The 18,522-nt window shown below is 42.8% G+C and overlaps 9 protein-coding genes across 9 annotated transcripts; all 9 read right to left on the bottom strand.

The window, feature by feature from the left end:
* Positions 1-188: 188 nt before the first annotated feature.
* Positions 189-996, bottom strand: LOC125239673 (histone H3). The gene has a single exon (XM_048147314.1). The coding sequence runs from the start codon at positions 787-789 to the stop codon at positions 379-381; it is 411 nt and encodes a 136-aa protein (XP_048003271.1). The 5' UTR covers positions 790-996; the 3' UTR covers positions 189-378.
* Positions 997-1,577: 581 nt separating this feature from the next.
* Positions 1,578-2,201, bottom strand: LOC125239695 (histone H2B). The gene has a single exon (XM_048147336.1). It carries the CDS (start codon positions 2,043-2,045, stop codon positions 1,668-1,670), a length of 378 nt encoding a protein of 125 aa, XP_048003293.1. The 5' UTR covers positions 2,046-2,201; the 3' UTR covers positions 1,578-1,667.
* A 537-nt stretch (positions 2,202-2,738) lies between these two features.
* Positions 2,739-3,446, bottom strand: LOC125239701 (histone H2A). The gene has a single exon (XM_048147342.1). It carries the CDS (start codon positions 3,273-3,275, stop codon positions 2,901-2,903), a length of 375 nt encoding a protein of 124 aa, XP_048003299.1. The 5' UTR covers positions 3,276-3,446; the 3' UTR covers positions 2,739-2,900.
* Positions 3,447-3,502: 56 nt separating this feature from the next.
* On the bottom strand, positions 3,503-5,002 carry LOC125239661 (histone H1B-like). Its single transcript, XM_048147303.1, has one exon. The coding sequence runs from the start codon at positions 4,852-4,854 to the stop codon at positions 4,183-4,185; it is 672 nt and encodes a 223-aa protein (XP_048003260.1). The 5' UTR covers positions 4,855-5,002; the 3' UTR covers positions 3,503-4,182.
* A 4,734-nt stretch (positions 5,003-9,736) lies between these two features.
* LOC125239691 (histone H2B) lies at positions 9,737-10,360 on the bottom strand. Its single transcript, XM_048147332.1, has one exon. It carries the CDS (start codon positions 10,202-10,204, stop codon positions 9,827-9,829), a length of 378 nt encoding a protein of 125 aa, XP_048003289.1. The 5' UTR covers positions 10,205-10,360; the 3' UTR covers positions 9,737-9,826.
* Positions 10,361-10,897: 537 nt separating this feature from the next.
* LOC125239705 (histone H2A) lies at positions 10,898-11,862 on the bottom strand. Its single transcript, XM_048147346.1, has one exon. The coding sequence runs from the start codon at positions 11,432-11,434 to the stop codon at positions 11,060-11,062; it is 375 nt and encodes a 124-aa protein (XP_048003303.1). The 5' UTR covers positions 11,435-11,862; the 3' UTR covers positions 10,898-11,059.
* Positions 11,863-11,993: 131 nt separating this feature from the next.
* Positions 11,994-13,162, bottom strand: LOC125239667 (histone H1B-like). The gene has a single exon (XM_048147309.1). It carries the CDS (start codon positions 13,012-13,014, stop codon positions 12,343-12,345), a length of 672 nt encoding a protein of 223 aa, XP_048003266.1. The 5' UTR covers positions 13,015-13,162; the 3' UTR covers positions 11,994-12,342.
* Positions 13,163-16,505: 3,343 nt separating this feature from the next.
* On the bottom strand, positions 16,506-17,313 carry LOC125239672 (histone H3). The gene has a single exon (XM_048147313.1). The coding sequence runs from the start codon at positions 17,104-17,106 to the stop codon at positions 16,696-16,698; it is 411 nt and encodes a 136-aa protein (XP_048003270.1). The 5' UTR covers positions 17,107-17,313; the 3' UTR covers positions 16,506-16,695.
* Positions 17,314-17,894: 581 nt separating this feature from the next.
* Positions 17,895-18,518, bottom strand: LOC125239690 (histone H2B). Its single transcript, XM_048147331.1, has one exon. It carries the CDS (start codon positions 18,360-18,362, stop codon positions 17,985-17,987), a length of 378 nt encoding a protein of 125 aa, XP_048003288.1. The 5' UTR covers positions 18,363-18,518; the 3' UTR covers positions 17,895-17,984.
* Between the last annotated feature and the right edge of the window lie 4 nt (positions 18,519-18,522).

Below are 18,522 nucleotides of genomic sequence, written 5' to 3'. Positions count from 1 at the left end.
TCAGTGTACGTACATATCTATATATAACAATTCGGTATCTTTAAAGCATTCATAGAACTTGAACTTTTCTATTATTTTACTTTTAGATTTCATATATATATAGTTCGTATTAATTAATAATTTATATCGATTTTTGTCTACTACGCAAGTATCCGTTCAAAGAAACAAATGTTAATTTTCGAATCATGTGTGGCCCTGAAAAGGGCCTTTTGATTTGACAGAAGCGTCACTCACTTTCGCATGTCCGTAACGCAAAACGCGCTTTGTACAAAATAATACATAATTATAATGTAACAGTATGCGTTCGCGTAGACTGCGATCGGTGATGTCGCATCGTGTCAGTTTAAGCGTGTGGTGATTAAAACACTGGCACACAGCTTAGGCACGTTCGCCGCGGATCCTGCGGGCCAGCTGGATGTCCTTGGGCATGATGGTGACACGCTTGGCGTGGATGGCGCACAGGTTGGTGTCTTCGAAGAGACCGACCAGGTAAGCCTCGCTGGCCTCCTGAAGAGCCATAACGGCGGAGCTCTGGAAGCGCAGGTCGGTCTTGAAGTCCTGAGCGATCTCACGGACCAGACGCTGGAAGGGCAGCTTGCGGATCAGGAGCTCGGTGCTCTTCTGGTAGCGACGGATCTCACGGAGGGCGACGGTACCGGGCCTGTAACGATGAGGCTTCTTGACTCCGCCGGTGGCGGGCGCGCTCTTGCGGGCCGCCTTGGTGGCTAGCTGTTTGCGGGGTGCTTTACCACCGGTGGATTTACGAGCGGTCTGCTTGGTACGAGCCATTGCGATAAATTATTACAACGCGCGTGGACGTTACGATAACGAGTCACGAGAGGGAATAAGCGAAATTTTTCTCGCGGCGCTTTATATGTGCCTGTTAGAAAGGGATGGAGTTAGTGTCCGTGTGAGCGAGAGGGCTATAAAATTCACATACAATTCCCCCTCTCTAAATCGGGTTAGTTTTTGACTACTGATAACGTACTAATATTATATTTTATTATAATTAGGTAGGTATCTTTTATTTACTTTTATTAAAGTTATTTTTTTTTTCTTAATTTTAAGTAATCTTACTTTTTCAAACCTAACTTTTCCTAAGATAGGTAGGTAATCTTAATGCTTTACGAATTTTTTTTTTCTCTTCTTTCTTATCGCTAAAATTAGACCTTTTTTTTTTTTTTAAACCTAACCTAACTTTTTCAAACCTCACCTCGTACAACCTAACTTTTTCAAACCTCACCTCGTACAACCTAACCTTATCAAACCTCACTTATTGTAACCTAACTAGTTGAAACCTCACTGTGCTCACCTAACATAACTCTCTTTATAACTTTTGACCTTAATATTTCAACGTTACATATATATCATATATGTATTTTCAATTATGTTATTGTGTTTGTATTTATTTATGTATCATTCGTTCGTTCGTTCGTTTTGTAATGAACACGTCTAGATCGATCTACTAACTACTAACTGTAGTAAATATCATAATAACATAACGTTTGTTTGTAGTTTGAATACCGATTGACAGCGTATGTGAGACTAGAAACCATTTATATTATATTCAGAACGTATTTGTGGCCCTGAAAAGGGCCTTTTTGGTTGTCGTACAAACCACACTCTTGCAGCGTGTCGTGTCGTGTCGAAATACGAACGAGCGACGCTTACTTGGAGCTGGTGTACTTGGTGACGGCCTTGGTGCCTTCACTGACGGCGTGCTTGGCGAGCTCACCGGGGAGGAGCAGCCTGACGGAGGTCTGCACCTCCCTGCTGGTGATGGTGGACCTCTTGTTGTAGTGGGCGAGGCGTGAGGCCTCGGCGGCGATGCGCTCGAAGATATCGTTCACGAACGAGTTCATGATCGACATGGCCTTGCTGGAGATACCGGTGTCGGGGTGGACCTGCTTCAGCACCTTGTAGATATAGATGGCGTAGCTCTCCTTGCGCTTATGCTTCTTCTTTTTCTTCGAGTCGGACTTGGAGATGTTCTTCTGGGCCTTGCCAGATTTCTTGGCGGCCTTACCGCTAGTCTTGGGTGGCATTGCGATTAAGTTAGATGTTTACAGTACGAGAGTCGAACTGGAAATGTAACGCGCAATTTTGAAATTCCGCTTTTTGTTAGCGCGTCGGACGTGAAATGGGGGATTAATGATCGAGCGACGCGCCCTCTGTATCTCGACCAATAGCGTTCGTGCATTGTTAGCATCGTCGCGTCGGTCGGCATGGTGGGGAGAGTCAGTTATTATAGGTTAGTATAGTTTGATAAAAATATATTTTAGTAATATGTATGTAACTATATGTATTTTTGAATTATTAGTCCTTATTCGTATAACGTAACAAATCCATTTGTTTACTTACCTACTTAGGATTTTTAAAACTCATTACGCTTACTACTTTCAGCGTATTGTAGAGTCATCAATATCATTTGTTAAATGTTTTTAAAAGTATATATAATAAATAAATGAAAGAAAGAAATCCCATCTTGCGATATCTCCCTATTCAATTACCATAACGAGGAATCTCATTTATAATTATTACGATATATGTGTGTGTAATTATTACTTGTAACATAATGTTCTCGCAATTGAGAACTATGCATATAAATATCTCAATATGATAGTAGGATATTATAGGATAATTAATTAATTAATTGAGATTTTCATTCATAATATCGAAAGACGTTCGTATACGTATGCGTTATGCCATGAAACTTATAACGTTATCACAGAATCATATTGTGGCCCTGAAAAGGGCCTTTTGTAACGGTCACTCGGTCGGGAATGTAACATAGGTCCCGTGATATAAATATTATATACACGATACAAATGTACACATTCACCGATCGCCGAATGTTACCGTTATAGATGTCACCGGACGGACGAGAAGTGAGGGGACACTTAAGCCTTCTTCTCGGTCTTCTTGGGCAGGAGCACGGCCTGAATGTTAGGCAGCACACCACCCTGGGCGATGGTCACACCGGAGAGGAGCTTGTTCAACTCTTCGTCGTTGCGGATGGCCAGCTGGAGATGTCTGGGGATGATCCTGGTCTTCTTGTTGTCACGAGCGGCGTTTCCGGCCAACTCGAGAACCTCAGCGGCCAGGTATTCCATGACGGCAGCCAAGTACACGGGGGCACCGGCACCGACGCGCTCGGCGTAGTTGCCCTTGCGTAGAAGCCTGTGGATACGGCCCACGGGGAACTGAAGTCCGGCACGGTTAGAACGGGACTTTGCCTTTCCCTTAACCTTGCCACCTTTACCACGTCCAGACATGTTTAAAGAGAGTTAGATTGGTTTACACACAAACGAAACGACTAGCACGAATGCTTGTCAGTGAGTATAATAAAAACTTCCCTATCCTACCGTGAATATTTATAAGCTCACGAGCGCACCGATAAGTGGGGATATAACGAGCCGGCACAACACGGGCCCGATCGACCAATCGCCGATTCTCGTGCAATAGCACAAATTAGAGAGAGATAGAGATATAAATAAAAACAGACGTTGTGAATTTTATTACCTATTTTTAAATATAATAATATTTTGTACTTATAATATACATATATGTCTTCCGCTTGCAAAATGGCACGGGTATAAAATTTTTCGCCAATATACATACTGCGTCTGTATTATTAATGTATAATTATTTGCGTGCGTGTAAAATTTACGTTGCGTTACTACTAGATAATTAATATATTAACTTTGTATAAATTTTTTCTAAAACCCAAGTAACCGAGATCTATCATTGAGATCACATCGTTATAATAATAATTTTATAGAAATAATATATGTTCGTTCGTTCGTTCGTTTTGACTAGATAAGACGGGGGGATATATTTAATTAGAAGCCTAGTTTTTTGTAGTCTTAATAAGACTTTTTACCATTTCGGAAAGCACTTAAGTTTGTTTTACTTATTTATAAGAGTGATCGATCGATCGATCGGTCGAACGACTTTGTGTTATGTGCTCTTATTGCAATGAAACAGAGGCGATGAGCCTTTGAATACGTTTGTTAGCCCTGAAAAGGGCTTTTTGATGTGCGTTTAACGCGCACAGGCGTATGACGTGAGTCGAGAAGAGTGATGCGACAAGCCGTCGCATAATCTCCATCAACGTCACTAACAACACCACCACGACCGATGCAAGAACGGCGGCGACGACAATAGCGAACGCGCACAGTCTTACTTCTTCGAGGCGGCCTTCTTAGCGGCGGGCTTCGCTTTGGGAGCGGCCGCGGCCTTCTTCGGTTTGGGAGCTTTAGGCTTCTTGGTGGGAGGCTTCGCGGTCTTCTTGGCCTTAGGCGCGGCGGCGCTCTTGCCCTTGGCGGGGGTGGAGGGTTTCTTAGCGGCGGGCTTCTTCTTGGCGGCGGCGGCCTTCTTGTCCTTAGTGGCGGCCTTAGGCTTGGCGGGAGAGGCGGCGGCCTTCCTGGCCTTAGCGGGCTTAGCTGCGGCCGGTTTCTTCGCGGCCGCTGAAGATTTGGCGCTAGACTTCTTGGCGGCGGCGGGTTTCTTGGCGCCGGAGGACGACTTGGACTCCAGTTTGAACGAGCCGGACGCGCCCTTGCCTTTGGTCTGGATCAGTGCGCCGGATTCGACAGCGCTCTTCAGATATTTTCTGATGAACGGAGCCAGCTTCTCGGCGTCCACCTTGTACTGGGCGGCGATGTATTTCTTGATAGCCTGCAGGGACGAACCGCTCCTCTCCTTCAACTCCTTGATGGCACTGTTGACCATCTCGGAAGTCTTCGGGTGGGTGGGCTTCGCTTTGGGCTTCTTAGCGCCGGCGGAGGCCTTGGGCTTCTTCGCGGGCGTCGCCGGGGCGGGGGCGTCAGCGGCAACTGCGGTGTCGGCCATGTTTACCGGAAAAACCGAAAAAATACAAGTGTAAGTTTCAAATTAGTAAATCGCACGAACTGCGCAAAGAGAGAACAGCGGACGCGTGTGAGCGGAGCGCTGCGCTGGCGAGTACTAATGCACGCCAATTGGGGGCGCCACTTTTTATATAATCTCCGGCTTAACCGTAACGCAGACCCTTCTGTCGCGGGACGTTTTCTCGTAATAACACTTCCAACTTTTCACTTACTCGTTTATGATTAAACTAAATTTACAGTTAATTATATTAAAATTATTATAATAATATTGCACATGTGTATTCTTTATGAATTGATATATGTATTTTAATAAGAGTCACAGCATTTGAAACTCAGATGGACGAATGAGAGAAGTTTACTTTTGGTATTAGAGGTTGCGGGCGCCTCGGGTCAGTTTAAAAAGTGATTTTTCTTATTTAAAATCACATTTAACTGTATTGTGTGTCTTCCAGTTAAAAGCTAAGATACCATAGATATATATGACACAATAACAACATTAGAAAATTATTGTTATGATGTTATTTTCACATGTCGTATTCACTGTCGTAAAACAGCCGTACCGCGACGTGGATTGCCTACGTTCATTGGTTTCGGTATCTGCTAGTACAGATGTAAAACGGGATAGGTAATTTATATGAAAAGTTTAAATAATATTTCATTAAACATATCGATATCGTGTCAATGTACAGTAGGTTAACGCCGTCTATATTATTGTGTTCATTTTAGTTACAGTATCTTCTTCTTCTACGAGTATCGTAACAGCTACACTCGACAACGTGCGATCATCATAGTAGAGGGATAGAGATTCGTGTTGGTCGTTTATTATATAGGAGTTTTATTATATTTATAAAAATAGTACTGTTTGTGTATTAAAACCACAGTATGGTATATATATCTATATGAATATAGTATGTTTGATTTTATATAAATTCCGTTCAAGTAAGTAAGTAAGTATATATGTTATGTATGTCACGTTAGCGGCGTATGAACACTGAGAATGCTTACTTACTTGAGCTTCTGTGTTATGAAATTCGAAAATATCACACATAATAAAATTAATTTTATAAAGTTTTGTATCATCACCAAACTTTATACATACATATCACTTTTCACAAAATTATATATGTATTTGTGTAAATTATTTTTAGATCATTAGTCACAAACAAAAACGAATGAAATGTGTCACTATTTTCTAGTCCAGTCTATTTAACTTAACTTGACTTCAGGAGAGAGAGAGGGGGTGAGAGGTGAGGTGGTGGTTGGTGTGACGTGAGTGGGTGAGGAGATAGTTGACGTCCCTGTCTTTTTTATGCAATATTTGCAAACCCTTTACCTAATTGGGCAGTTCATCTTAGACCTAGTTATCAGGCAGTAGTTGGTGGCCGATAGGTCAAGCGGTTCTGATGATCAGGTGAGAGTGCGCCGGGTCACCGGTTTAGTTCGCGCGCGCGCGGGTGAAGTAAAATGCCTTGGTGTGGATTGCATGTGATATGATTGTTTGTTTTTTTGTTTGTTTGTTTATTTATTTATTACTTAATTAAGTGGTGGTTGCGGATTAACGTGTGATAAGTAAAATTAAGTGAATGTGTGTGACAAATACCAATGGATGTACAGTGCAAGGCATGATTTGCGATTTGGAAAACGTGAGTACAGTACAACCTATGTTATGTTATGAGTGAGTGTGAAGTGCAGTGCATAGAGTCGGGCAGTCGGGCATCAAAGAGGAGGAGGAGAGGAATGTATGGAGAAAGAAATAGCACCTGCCCGTTGGGTGGGTAGTACCCACCCGGTACCTACCCGATGATGATTGGGCGCATGATTTTATGCGATTATCGTTACGCGAGGCTGTACGCCGGTGGGATTATAATAATTAGTTAATTAATTGTTTCGAGCATGACACTTAGACGTTCAATCGATCGAATCTATACTTAAATACATACACATACTTAAATAAAATATAGACAGTAGATATGTAAGCTATTATGTATATGGTTTGTTTGATGATAAACATACACGATAATAACATATATATTTCGGTATGTAATATTAATGCGTACATACATACATACATACATACATACATACATACAGAGTAAGTTAAAAAACTTTATTGTTATTGTTTCAGAGAGGAGGTAGCCGGGTGGCGCGCGGCGAGAGAGAAAACTGTGTGGCGGTACGGGGTAAGTTGTTATTAATTGTTCATAATGATATGGTACTGTATACATATAGTTAGTTATGTTAGGTTTAGATAAGATCGATTGTTTTACGTCTGTGTCGCTAGTGAAACTTTTTAGTAGTTGTTATTATAGAATGATATGCGGCCCTGAAAAGGGCCTTTTTGTATTTGCGTCTGAGGACGCGGTGCGCTAGCGCGCGATACGGTAACGACACATATATCGTATAGTTACACTATATCGCACGACGACGACACTATATATATAGTGTCGCAGCGCTCTTAACCTCCGAAACCGTACAGGGTGCGGCCCTGACGCTTCAGAGCGTAGACGACGTCCATGGCGGTGACGGTCTTCCTCTTGGCGTGCTCGGTGTAGGTGACGGCGTCACGGATCACGTTCTCGAGGAACACCTTCAACACGCCGCGGGTCTCCTCGTAGATCAGACCGGAGATACGCTTGACGCCGCCTCTGCGGGCCAGACGACGGATGGCGGGCTTAGTGATACCCTGGATGTTATCACGGAGCACCTTCCTGTGCCGCTTGGCTCCTCCTTTCCCCAGACCTTTGCCTCCCTTACCGCGACCGGTCATTGCGACTTGTTAGAGAGATTAGACTTCTCGAACGAACGGAATACAGACACACGACTTGCGGCGCGCGTCGACACGAGTGGAATAAAATCTGCAGCCGATCGCCGTATATTTATACGTTTTACCCCGCCGCGGGGTGACGGGGGACGGGGTTATACAGATATCGGACCACGTATTGCGAACAATTTTTTAATTTACTTATAAATATAAAAGTAATATGAATAATTGTTATTTAAATTCATTACGGATACCTACACACAGGGGATATACATCATATTACTTGATATAACGACGAACGGCCTCCTTAAGGTTGTTAAAGAACGGTCTCATGCACTGCATATAGTGGATTTTTGTATATAATTTATATATTTCAGTATGTGGCATTATAATTCAAATAATAATAATATTTAAATTTTTTTTGTCCACCATTTAGGTATAATATGAGTGCGAGAACATTCTACGAGTCGCGCACAGCGCACACGGGTATAATTTAATTCTCTAATACTTTGTTTTGTACAGCTCAGTCAGTGTACGTACATATCTATATATAACAATTCGGTATCTTTAAAGCATTCATAGAACTTGAACTTTTCTATTATTTTACTTTTAGATTTCATATATATATAGTTCGTATTAATTAATAATTTATATCGATTTTTGTCTACTACGCAAGTATCCGTTCAAAGAAACAAATGTTAATTTTCGAATCATGTGTGGCCCTGAAAAGGGCCTTTTGATTGACAGAAGCGTCACTCACTTTCGCATGTCCGTAACGCAAAACGCGCTTTGTACAAAATAATACATAATTATAATGTAACAGTATGCGTTCGCGTAGACTGCGATCGGTGATGTCGCATCGTGTCAGTTTAAGCGTGTGGTGATTAAAACACTGGCACACAGCTTAGGCACGTTCGCCGCGGATCCTGCGGGCCAGCTGGATGTCCTTGGGCATGATGGTGACACGCTTGGCGTGGATGGCGCACAGGTTGGTGTCTTCGAAGAGACCGACCAGGTAAGCCTCGCTGGCCTCCTGAAGAGCCATAACGGCGGAGCTCTGGAAGCGCAGGTCGGTCTTGAAGTCCTGAGCGATCTCACGGACCAGACGCTGGAAGGGCAGCTTGCGGATCAGGAGCTCGGTGCTCTTCTGGTAGCGACGGATCTCACGGAGGGCGACGGTACCGGGCCTGTAACGATGAGGCTTCTTGACTCCGCCGGTGGCGGGCGCGCTCTTGCGGGCCGCCTTGGTGGCTAGCTGTTTGCGGGGTGCTTTACCACCGGTGGATTTACGAGCGGTCTGCTTGGTACGAGCCATTGCGATAAATTATTACAACGCGCGTGGACGTTACGATAACGAGTCACGAGAGGGAATAAGCGAAATTTTTCTCGCGGCGCTTTATATGTGCCTGTTAGAAAGGGATGGAGTTAGTGTCCGTGTGAGCGAGAGGGCTATAAAATTCACATACAATTCCCCCTCTCTAAATCGGGTTAGTTTTTGACTACTGATAACGTACTAATATTATATTTTATTATAATTAGGTAGGTATCTTTTATTTACTTTTATTAAAGTTATTTTTTTTTTCTTAATTTTAAGTAATCTTACTTTTTCAAACCTAACTTTTCCTAAGATAGGTAGGTAATCTTAATGCTTTACGAATTTTTTTTTTCTCTTCTTTCTTATCGCTAAAATTAGACCTTTTTTTTTTTTTTTAAACCTAACCTAACTTTTTCAAACCTCACCTCGTACAACCTAACTTTTTCAAACCTCACCTCGTACAACCTAACCTTATCAAACCTCACTTATTGTAACCTAACTAGTTGAAACCTCACTGTGCTCACCTAACATAACTCTCTTTATAACTTTTGACCTTAATATTTCAACGTTACATATATATCATATATGTATTTTCAATTATGTTATTGTGTTTGTATTTATTTATGTATCATTCGTTCGTTCGTTCGTTTTGTAATGAACACGTCTAGATCGATCTACTAACTACTAACTGTAGTAAATATCATAATAACATAACGTTTGTTTGTAGTTTGAATACCGATTGACAGCGTATGTGAGACTAGAAACCATTTATATTATATTCAGAACGTATTTGTGGCCCTGAAAAGGGCCTTTTTGGTTGTCGTACAAACCACACTCTTGCAGCGTGTCGTGTCGTGTCGAAATACGAACGAGCGACGCTTACTTGGAGCTGGTGTACTTGGTGACGGCCTTGGTGCCTTCACTGACGGCGTGCTTGGCGAGCTCACCGGGGAGGAGCAGCCTGACGGAGGTCTGCACCTCCCTGCTGGTGATGGTGGACCTCTTGTTGTAGTGGGCGAGGCGTGAGGCCTCGGCGGCGATGCGCTCGAAGATATCGTTCACGAACGAGTTCATGATCGACATGGCCTTGCTGGAGATACCGGTGTCGGGGTGGACCTGCTTCAGCACCTTGTAGATATAGATGGCGTAGCTCTCCTTGCGCTTATGCTTCTTCTTTTTCTTCGAGTCGGACTTGGAGATGTTCTTCTGGGCCTTGCCAGATTTCTTGGCGGCCTTACCGCTAGTCTTGGGTGGCATTGCGATTAAGTTAGATGTTTACAGTACGAGAGTCGAACTGGAAATGTAACGCGCAATTTTGAAATTCCGCTTTTTGTTAGCGCGTCGGACGTGAAATGGGGGATTAATGATCGAGCGACGCGCCCTCTGTATCTCGACCAATAGCGTTCGTGCATTGTTAGCATCGTCGCGTCGGTCGGCATGGTGGGGAGAGTCAGTTATTATAGGTTAGTATAGTTTGATAAAAATATATTTTAGTAATATGTATGTAACTATATGTATTTTTGAATTATTAGTCCTTATTCGTATAACGTAACAAATCCATTTGTTTACTTACCTACTTAGGATTTTTAAAACTCATTACGCTTACTACTTTCAGCGTATTGTAGAGTCATCAATATCATTTGTTAAATGTTTTTAAAAGTATATATAATAAATAAATGAAAGAAAGAAATCCCATCTTGCGATATCTCCCTATTCAATTACCATAACGAGGAATCTCATTTATAATTATTACGATATATGTGTGTGTAATTATTACTTGTAACATAATGTTCTCGCAATTGAGAACTATGCATATAAATATCTCAATATGATAGTAGGATATTATAGGATAATTAATTAATTAATTGAGATTTTCATTCATAATATCGAAAGACGTTCGTATACGTATGCGTTATGCCATGAAACTTATAACGTTATCACAGAATCATATTGTGGCCCTGAAAAGGGCCTTTTGTAACGGTCACTCGGTCGGGAATGTAACATAGGTCCCGTGATATAAATATTATATACACGATACAAATGTACACATTCACCGATCGCCGAATGTTACCGTTATAGATGTCACCGGACGGACGAGAAGTGAGGGGACACTTAAGCCTTCTTCTCGGTCTTCTTGGGCAGGAGCACGGCCTGAATGTTAGGCAGCACACCACCCTGGGCGATGGTCACACCGGAGAGGAGCTTGTTCAACTCTTCGTCGTTGCGGATGGCCAGCTGGAGATGTCTGGGGATGATCCTGGTCTTCTTGTTGTCACGAGCGGCGTTTCCGGCCAACTCGAGAACCTCAGCGGCCAGGTATTCCATGACGGCAGCCAAGTACACGGGGGCACCGGCACCGACGCGCTCGGCGTAGTTGCCCTTGCGTAGAAGCCTGTGGATACGGCCCACGGGGAACTGAAGTCCGGCACGGTTAGAACGGGACTTTGCCTTTCCCTTAACCTTGCCACCTTTACCACGTCCAGACATGTTTAAAGAGAGTTAGATTGGTTTACACACAAACGAAACGACTAGCACGAATGCTTGTCAGTGAGTATAATAAAAACTTCCCTATCCTACCGTGAATATTTATAAGCTCACGAGCGCACCGATAAGTGGGGATATAACGAGCCGGCACAACACGGGCCCGATCGACCAATCGCCGATTCTCGTGCAATAGCACAAATTAGAGAGAGATAGAGATATAAATAAAAACAGACGTTGTGAATTTTATTACCTATTTTTAAATATAATAATATTTTGTACTTATAATATACATATATGTCTTCCGCTTGCAAAATGGCACGGGTATAAAATTTTTCGCCAATATACATACTGCGTCTGTATTATTAATGTATAATTATTTGCGTGCGTGTAAAATTTACGTTGCGTTACTACTAGATAATTAATATATTAACTTTGTATAAATTTTTTTCTAAAACCCAAGTAACCGAGATCTATCATTGAGATCACATCGTTATAATAATAATTTTATAGAAATAATATATGTTCGTTCGTTCGTTCGTTTTGACTAGATAAGACGGGGGGATATATTTAATTAGAAGCCTAGTTTTTTGTAGTCTTAATAAGACTTTTTACCATTTCGGAAAGCACTTAAGTTTGTTTTACTTATTTATAAGAGTGATCGATCGATCGATCGGTCGAACGACTTTGTGTTATGTGCTCTTATTGCAATGAAACAGAGGCGATGAGCCTTTGAATACGTTTGTTAGCCCTGAAAAGGGCTTTTTGATGTGCGTTTAACGCGCACAGGCGTATGACGTGAGTCGAGAAGAGTGATGCGACAAGCCGTCGCATAATCTCCATCAACGTCACTAACAACACCACCACGACCGATGCAAGAACGGCGGCGACGACAATAGCGAACGCGCACAGTCTTACTTCTTCGAGGCGGCCTTCTTAGCGGCGGGCTTCGCTTTGGGAGCGGCCGCGGCCTTCTTCGGTTTGGGAGCTTTAGGCTTCTTGGTGGGAGGCTTCGCGGTCTTCTTGGCCTTAGGCGCGGCGGCGCTCTTGCCCTTGGCGGGGGTGGAGGGTTTCTTAGCGGCGGGCTTCTTCTTGGCGGCGGCGGCCTTCTTGTCCTTAGTGGCGGCCTTAGGCTTGGCGGGAGAGGCGGCGGCCTTCCTGGCCTTAGCGGGCTTAGCTGCGGCCGGTTTCTTCGCGGCCGCTGAAGATTTGGCGCTAGACTTCTTGGCGGCGGCGGGTTTCTTGGCGCCGGAGGACGACTTGGACTCCAGTTTGAACGAGCCGGACGCGCCCTTGCCTTTGGTCTGGATCAGTGCGCCGGATTCGACAGCGCTCTTCAGATATTTTCTGATGAACGGAGCCAGCTTCTCGGCGTCCACCTTGTACTGGGCGGCGATGTATTTCTTGATAGCCTGCAGGGACGAACCGCTCCTCTCCTTCAACTCCTTGATGGCACTGTTGACCATCTCGGAAGTCTTCGGGTGGGTGGGCTTCGCTTTGGGCTTCTTAGCGCCGGCGGAGGCCTTGGGCTTCTTCGCGGGCGTCGCCGGGGCGGGGGCGTCAGCGGCAACTGCGGTGTCGGCCATGTTTACCGGAAAAACCGAAAAAATACAAGTGTAAGTTTCAAATTAGTAAATCGCACGAACTGCGCAAAGAGAGAACAGCGGACGCGTGTGAGCGGAGCGCTGCGCTGGCGAGTACTAATGCACGCCAATTGGGGGCGCCACTTTTTATATAATCTCCGGCTTAACCGTAACGCAGACCCTTCTGTCGCGGGACGTTTTCTCGTAATAACACTTCCAACTTTTCACTTACTCGTTTATGATTAAACTAAATTTACAGTTAATTATATTAAAATTATTATAATAATATTGCACATGTGTATTCTTTATGAATTGATATATGTATTTTAATAAGAGTCACAGCATTTGAAACTCAGATGGACGAATGAGAGAAGTTTACTTTTGGTATTAGAGGTTGCGGGCGCCTCGGGTCAGTTTAAAAAGTGATTTTTCTTATTTAAAATCACATTTAACTGTATTGTGTGTCTTCCAGTTAAAAGCTAAGATACCATAGATATATATGACACAATAACAACATTAGAAAATTATTGTTATGATGTTATTTTCACATGTCGTATTCACTGTCGTAAAACAGCCGTACCGCGACGTGGATTGCCTACGTTCATTGGTTTCGGTATCTGCTAGTACAGATGTAAAACGGGATAGGTAATTTATATGAAAAGTTTAAATAATATTTCATTAAACATATCGATATCGTGTCAATGTACAGTAGGTTAACGCCGTCTATATTATTGTGTTCATTTTAGTTACAGTATCTTCTTCTTCTACGAGTATCGTAACAGCTACACTCGACAACGTGCGATCATCATAGTAGAGGGATAGAGATTCGTGTTGGTCGTTTATTATATAGGAGTTTTATTATATTTATAAAAATAGTACTGTTTGTGTATTAAAACCACAGTATGGTATATATATCTATATGAATATAGTATGTTTGATTTTATATAAATTCCGTTCAAGTAAGTAAGTAAGTATATATGTTATGTATGTCACGTTAGCGGCGTATGAACACTGAGAATGCTTACTTACTTGAGCTTCTGTGTTATGAAATTCGAAAATATCACACATAATAAAATTAATTTTATAAAGTTTTGTATCATCACCAAACTTTATACATACATATCACTTTTCACAAAATTATATATGTATTTGTGTAAATTATTTTTAGATCATTAGTCACAAACAAAAACGAATGAAATGTGTCACTATTTTCTAGTCCAGTCTATTTAACTTAACTTGACTTCAGGAGAGAGAGAGGGGGTGAGAGGTGAGGTGGTGGTTGGTGTGACGTGAGTGGGTGAGGAGATAGTTGACGTCCCTGTCTTTTTTATGCAATATTTGCAAACCCTTTACCTAATTGGGCAGTTCATCTTAGACCTAGTTATCAGGCAGTAGTTGGTGGCCGATAGGTCAAGCGGTTCTGATGATCAGGTGAGAGTGCGCCGGGTCACCGGTTTAGTTCGCGCGCGCGCGGGTGAAGTAAAATGCCTTGGTGTGGATTGCATGTGATATGATTGTTTTGTTTTGTTTGTTTGTTTATTTATTTATTACTTAATTAAGTGGTGGTTGCGGATTAACGTGTGATAAGTAAAATTAAGTGAATGTGTGTGACAAATACCAATGGATGTACAGTGCAAGGCATGATTTGCGATTTGGAAAACGTGAGTACAGTACAACCTATGTTATGTTATGAGTGAGTGTGAAGTGCAGTGCATAGAGTCGGGCAGTCGGGCATCAAAGAGGAGGAGGAGAGGAATGTATGGAGAAAGAAATAGCACCTGCCCGTTGGGTGGGTAGTACCCACCCGGTACCTACCCGATGATGATTGGGCGCATGATTTTATGCGATTATCGTTACGCGAGGCTGTACGCCGGTGGGATTATAATAATTAGTTAATTAATTGTTTCGAGCATGACACTTAGACGTTCAATCGATCGAATCTATACTTAAATACATACACATACTTAAATAAAATATAGACAGTAGATATGTAAGCTATTATGTATATGGTTTGTTTGATGATAAACATACACGATAATAACATATATATTTCGGTATGTAATATTAATGCGTACATACATACATACATACATACATACATACATACAGAGTAAGTTAAAAAACTTTATTGTTATTGTTTCAGAGAGGAGGTAGCCGGGTGGCGCGCGGCGAGAGAGAAAACTGTGTGGCGGTACGGGGTAAGTTGTTATTAATTGTTCATAATGATATGGTACTGTATACATATAGTTAGTTATGTTAGGTTTAGATAAGATCGATTGTTTTACGTCTGTGTCGCTAGTGAAACTTTTTAGTAGTTGTTATTATAGAATGATATGCGGCCCTGAAAAGGGCCTTTTTGTATTTGCGTCTGAGGACGCGGTGCGCTAGCGCGCGATACGGTAACGACACATATATCGTATAGTTACACTATATCGCACGACGACGACACTATATATATAGTGTCGCAGCGCTCTTAACCTCCGAAACCGTACAGGGTGCGGCCCTGACGCTTCAGAGCGTAGACGACGTCCATGGCGGTGACGGTCTTCCTCTTGGCGTGCTCGGTGTAGGTGACGGCGTCACGGATCACGTTCTCGAGGAACACCTTCAACACGCCGCGGGTCTCCTCGTAGATCAGACCGGAGATACGCTTGACGCCGCCTCTGCGGGCCAGACGACGGATGGCGGGCTTAGTGATACCCTGGATGTTATCACGGAGCACCTTCCTGTGCCGCTTGGCTCCTCCTTTCCCCAGACCTTTGCCTCCCTTACCGCGACCGGTCATTGCGACTTGTTAGAGAGATTAGACTTCTCGAACGAACGGAATACAGACACACGACTTGCGGCGCGCGTCGACACGAGTGGAATAAAATCTGCAGCCGATCGCCGTATATTTATACGTTTTACCCCGCCGCGGGGTGACGGGGGACGGGGTTATACAGATATCGGACCACGTATTGCGAACAATTTTTTAATTTACTTATAAATATAAAAGTAATATGAATAATTGTTATTTAAATTCATTACGGATACCTACACACAGGGGATATACATCATATTACTTGATATAACGACGAACGGCCTCCTTAAGGTTGTTAAAGAACGGTCTCATGCACTGCATATAGTGGATTTTTGTATATAATTTATATATTTCAGTATGTGGCATTATAATTCAAATAATAATAATATTTAAATTTTTTTTGTCCACCATTTAGGTATAATATGAGTGCGAGAACATTCTACGAGTCGCGCACAGCGCACACGGGTATAATTTAATTCTCTAATACTTTGTTTTGTACAGCTCAGTCAGTGTACGTACATATCTATATATAACAATTCGGTATCTTTAAAGCATTCATAGAACTTGAACTTTTCTATTATTTTACTTTTAGATTTCATATATATATAGTTCGTATTAATTAATAATTTATATCGATTTTTGTCTACTACGCAAGTATCCGTTCAAAGAAACAAATGTTAATTTTCGAATCATGTGTGGCCCTGAAAAGGGCCTTTTGATTTGACAGAAGCGTCACTCACTTTCGCATGTCCGTAACGCAAAACGCGCTTTGTACAAAATAATACATAATTATAATGTAACAGTATGCGTTCGCGTAGACTGCGATCGGTGATGTCGCATCGTGTCAGTTTAAGCGTGTGGTGATTAAAACACTGGCACACAGCTTAGGCACGTTCGCCGCGGATCCTGCGGGCCAGCTGGATGTCCTTGGGCATGATGGTGACACGCTTGGCGTGGATGGCGCACAGGTTGGTGTCTTCGAAGAGACCGACCAGGTAAGCCTCGCTGGCCTCCTGAAGAGCCATAACGGCGGAGCTCTGGAAGCGCAGGTCGGTCTTGAAGTCCTGAGCGATCTCACGGACCAGACGCTGGAAGGGCAGCTTGCGGATCAGGAGCTCGGTGCTCTTCTGGTAGCGACGGATCTCACGGAGGGCGACGGTACCGGGCCTGTAACGATGAGGCTTCTTGACTCCGCCGGTGGCGGGCGCGCTCTTGCGGGCCGCCTTGGTGGCTAGCTGTTTGCGGGGTGCTTTACCACCGGTGGATTTACGAGCGGTCTGCTTGGTACGAGCCATTGCGATAAATTATTACAACGCGCGTGGACGTTACGATAACGAGTCACGAGAGGGAATAAGCGAAATTTTTCTCGCGGCGCTTTATATGTGCCTGTTAGAAAGGGATGGAGTTAGTGTCCGTGTGAGCGAGAGGGCTATAAAATTCACATACAATTCCCCCTCTCTAAATCGGGTTAGTTTTTGACTACTGATAACGTACTAATATTATATTTTATTATAATTAGGTAGGTATCTTTTATTTACTTTTATTAAAGTTATTTTTTTTTTCTTAATTTTAAGTAATCTTACTTTTTCAAACCTAACTTTTCCTAAGATAGGTAGGTAATCTTAATGCTTTACGAATTTTTTTTTCTCTTCTTTCTTATCGCTAAAATTAGACCTTTTTTTTTTTTTTTTAACCTAACCTAACTTTTTCAAACCTCACCTCGTACAACCTAACTTTTTCAAACCTCACCTCGTACAACCTAACCTTATCAAACCTCACTTATTGTAACCTAACTAGTTGAAACCTCACTGTGCTCACCTAACATAACTCTCTTTATAACTTTTGACCTTAATATTTCAACGTTACATATATATCATATATGTATTTTCAATTATGTTATTGTGTTTGTATTTATTTATGTATCATTCGTTCGTTCGTTCGTTTTGTAATGAACACGTCTAGATCGATCTACTAACTACTAACTGTAGTAAATATCATAATAACATAACGTTTGTTTGTAGTTTGAATACCGATTGACAGCGTATGTGAGACTAGAAACCATTTATATTATATTCAGAACGTATTTGTGGCCCTGAAAAGGGCCTTTTTGGTTGTCGTACAAACCACACTCTTGCAGCGTGTCGTGTCGTGTCGAAATACGAACGAGCGACGCTTACTTGGAGCTGGTGTACTTGGTGACGGCCTTGGTGCCTTCACTGACGGCGTGCTTGGCGAGCTCACCGGGGAGGAGCAGCCTGACGGAGGTCTGCACCTCCCTGCTGGTGATGGTGGACCTCTTGTTGTAGTGGGCGAGGCGTGAGGCCTCGGCGGCGATGCGCTCGAAGATATCGTTCACGAACGAGTTCATGATCGACATGGCCTTGCTGGAGATACCGGTGTCGGGGTGGACCTGCTTCAGCACCTTGTAGATATAGATGGCGTAGCTCTCCTTGCGCTTATGCTTCTTCTTTTTCTTCGAGTCGGACTTGGAGATGTTCTTCTGGGCCTTGCCAGATTTCTTGGCGGCCTTACCGCTAGTCTTGGGTGGCATTGCGATTAAGTTAGATGTTTACAGTACGAGAGTCGAACTGGAAATGTAACGCGCAATTTTGAAATTCCGCTTTTTGTTAGCGCGTCGGACGTGAAATGGGGGATTAATGATCGAGCGACGCGCCCTCTGTATCTCGACCAATAGCGTTCGTGCATTGTTA

Source organism: Leguminivora glycinivorella, chromosome 26 (assembly GCF_023078275.1).
Source record: "Leguminivora glycinivorella isolate SPB_JAAS2020 chromosome 26, LegGlyc_1.1, whole genome shotgun sequence".
Taxonomy (NCBI): Eukaryota; Metazoa; Arthropoda; class Insecta; order Lepidoptera; family Tortricidae; genus Leguminivora; species Leguminivora glycinivorella.
The sequence above is the reverse complement of the archived record's forward strand: the minus strand, read 5'-3'. Positions and strand labels throughout refer to the sequence as shown.

Excerpts from the sequence above, each read along its gene's own strand:
- LOC125239673 (XM_048147314.1), bottom strand. The coding sequence starts at position 789 with ATGGCTCGTACCAAGCAGACCGCTCGTAAATCCACCGGTGGTAAAGCA.
- LOC125239695 (XM_048147336.1), bottom strand. The coding sequence starts at position 2,045 with ATGCCACCCAAGACTAGCGGTAAGGCCGCCAAGAAATCTGGCAAGGCC.
- LOC125239701 (XM_048147342.1), bottom strand. The coding sequence starts at position 3,275 with ATGTCTGGACGTGGTAAAGGTGGCAAGGTTAAGGGAAAGGCAAAGTCC.
- LOC125239661 (XM_048147303.1), bottom strand. The coding sequence starts at position 4,854 with ATGGCCGACACCGCAGTTGCCGCTGACGCCCCCGCCCCGGCGACGCCC.
- LOC125239691 (XM_048147332.1), bottom strand. The coding sequence starts at position 10,204 with ATGCCACCCAAGACTAGCGGTAAGGCCGCCAAGAAATCTGGCAAGGCC.
- LOC125239705 (XM_048147346.1), bottom strand. The coding sequence starts at position 11,434 with ATGTCTGGACGTGGTAAAGGTGGCAAGGTTAAGGGAAAGGCAAAGTCC.
- LOC125239667 (XM_048147309.1), bottom strand. The coding sequence starts at position 13,014 with ATGGCCGACACCGCAGTTGCCGCTGACGCCCCCGCCCCGGCGACGCCC.
- LOC125239672 (XM_048147313.1), bottom strand. The coding sequence starts at position 17,106 with ATGGCTCGTACCAAGCAGACCGCTCGTAAATCCACCGGTGGTAAAGCA.
- LOC125239690 (XM_048147331.1), bottom strand. The coding sequence starts at position 18,362 with ATGCCACCCAAGACTAGCGGTAAGGCCGCCAAGAAATCTGGCAAGGCC.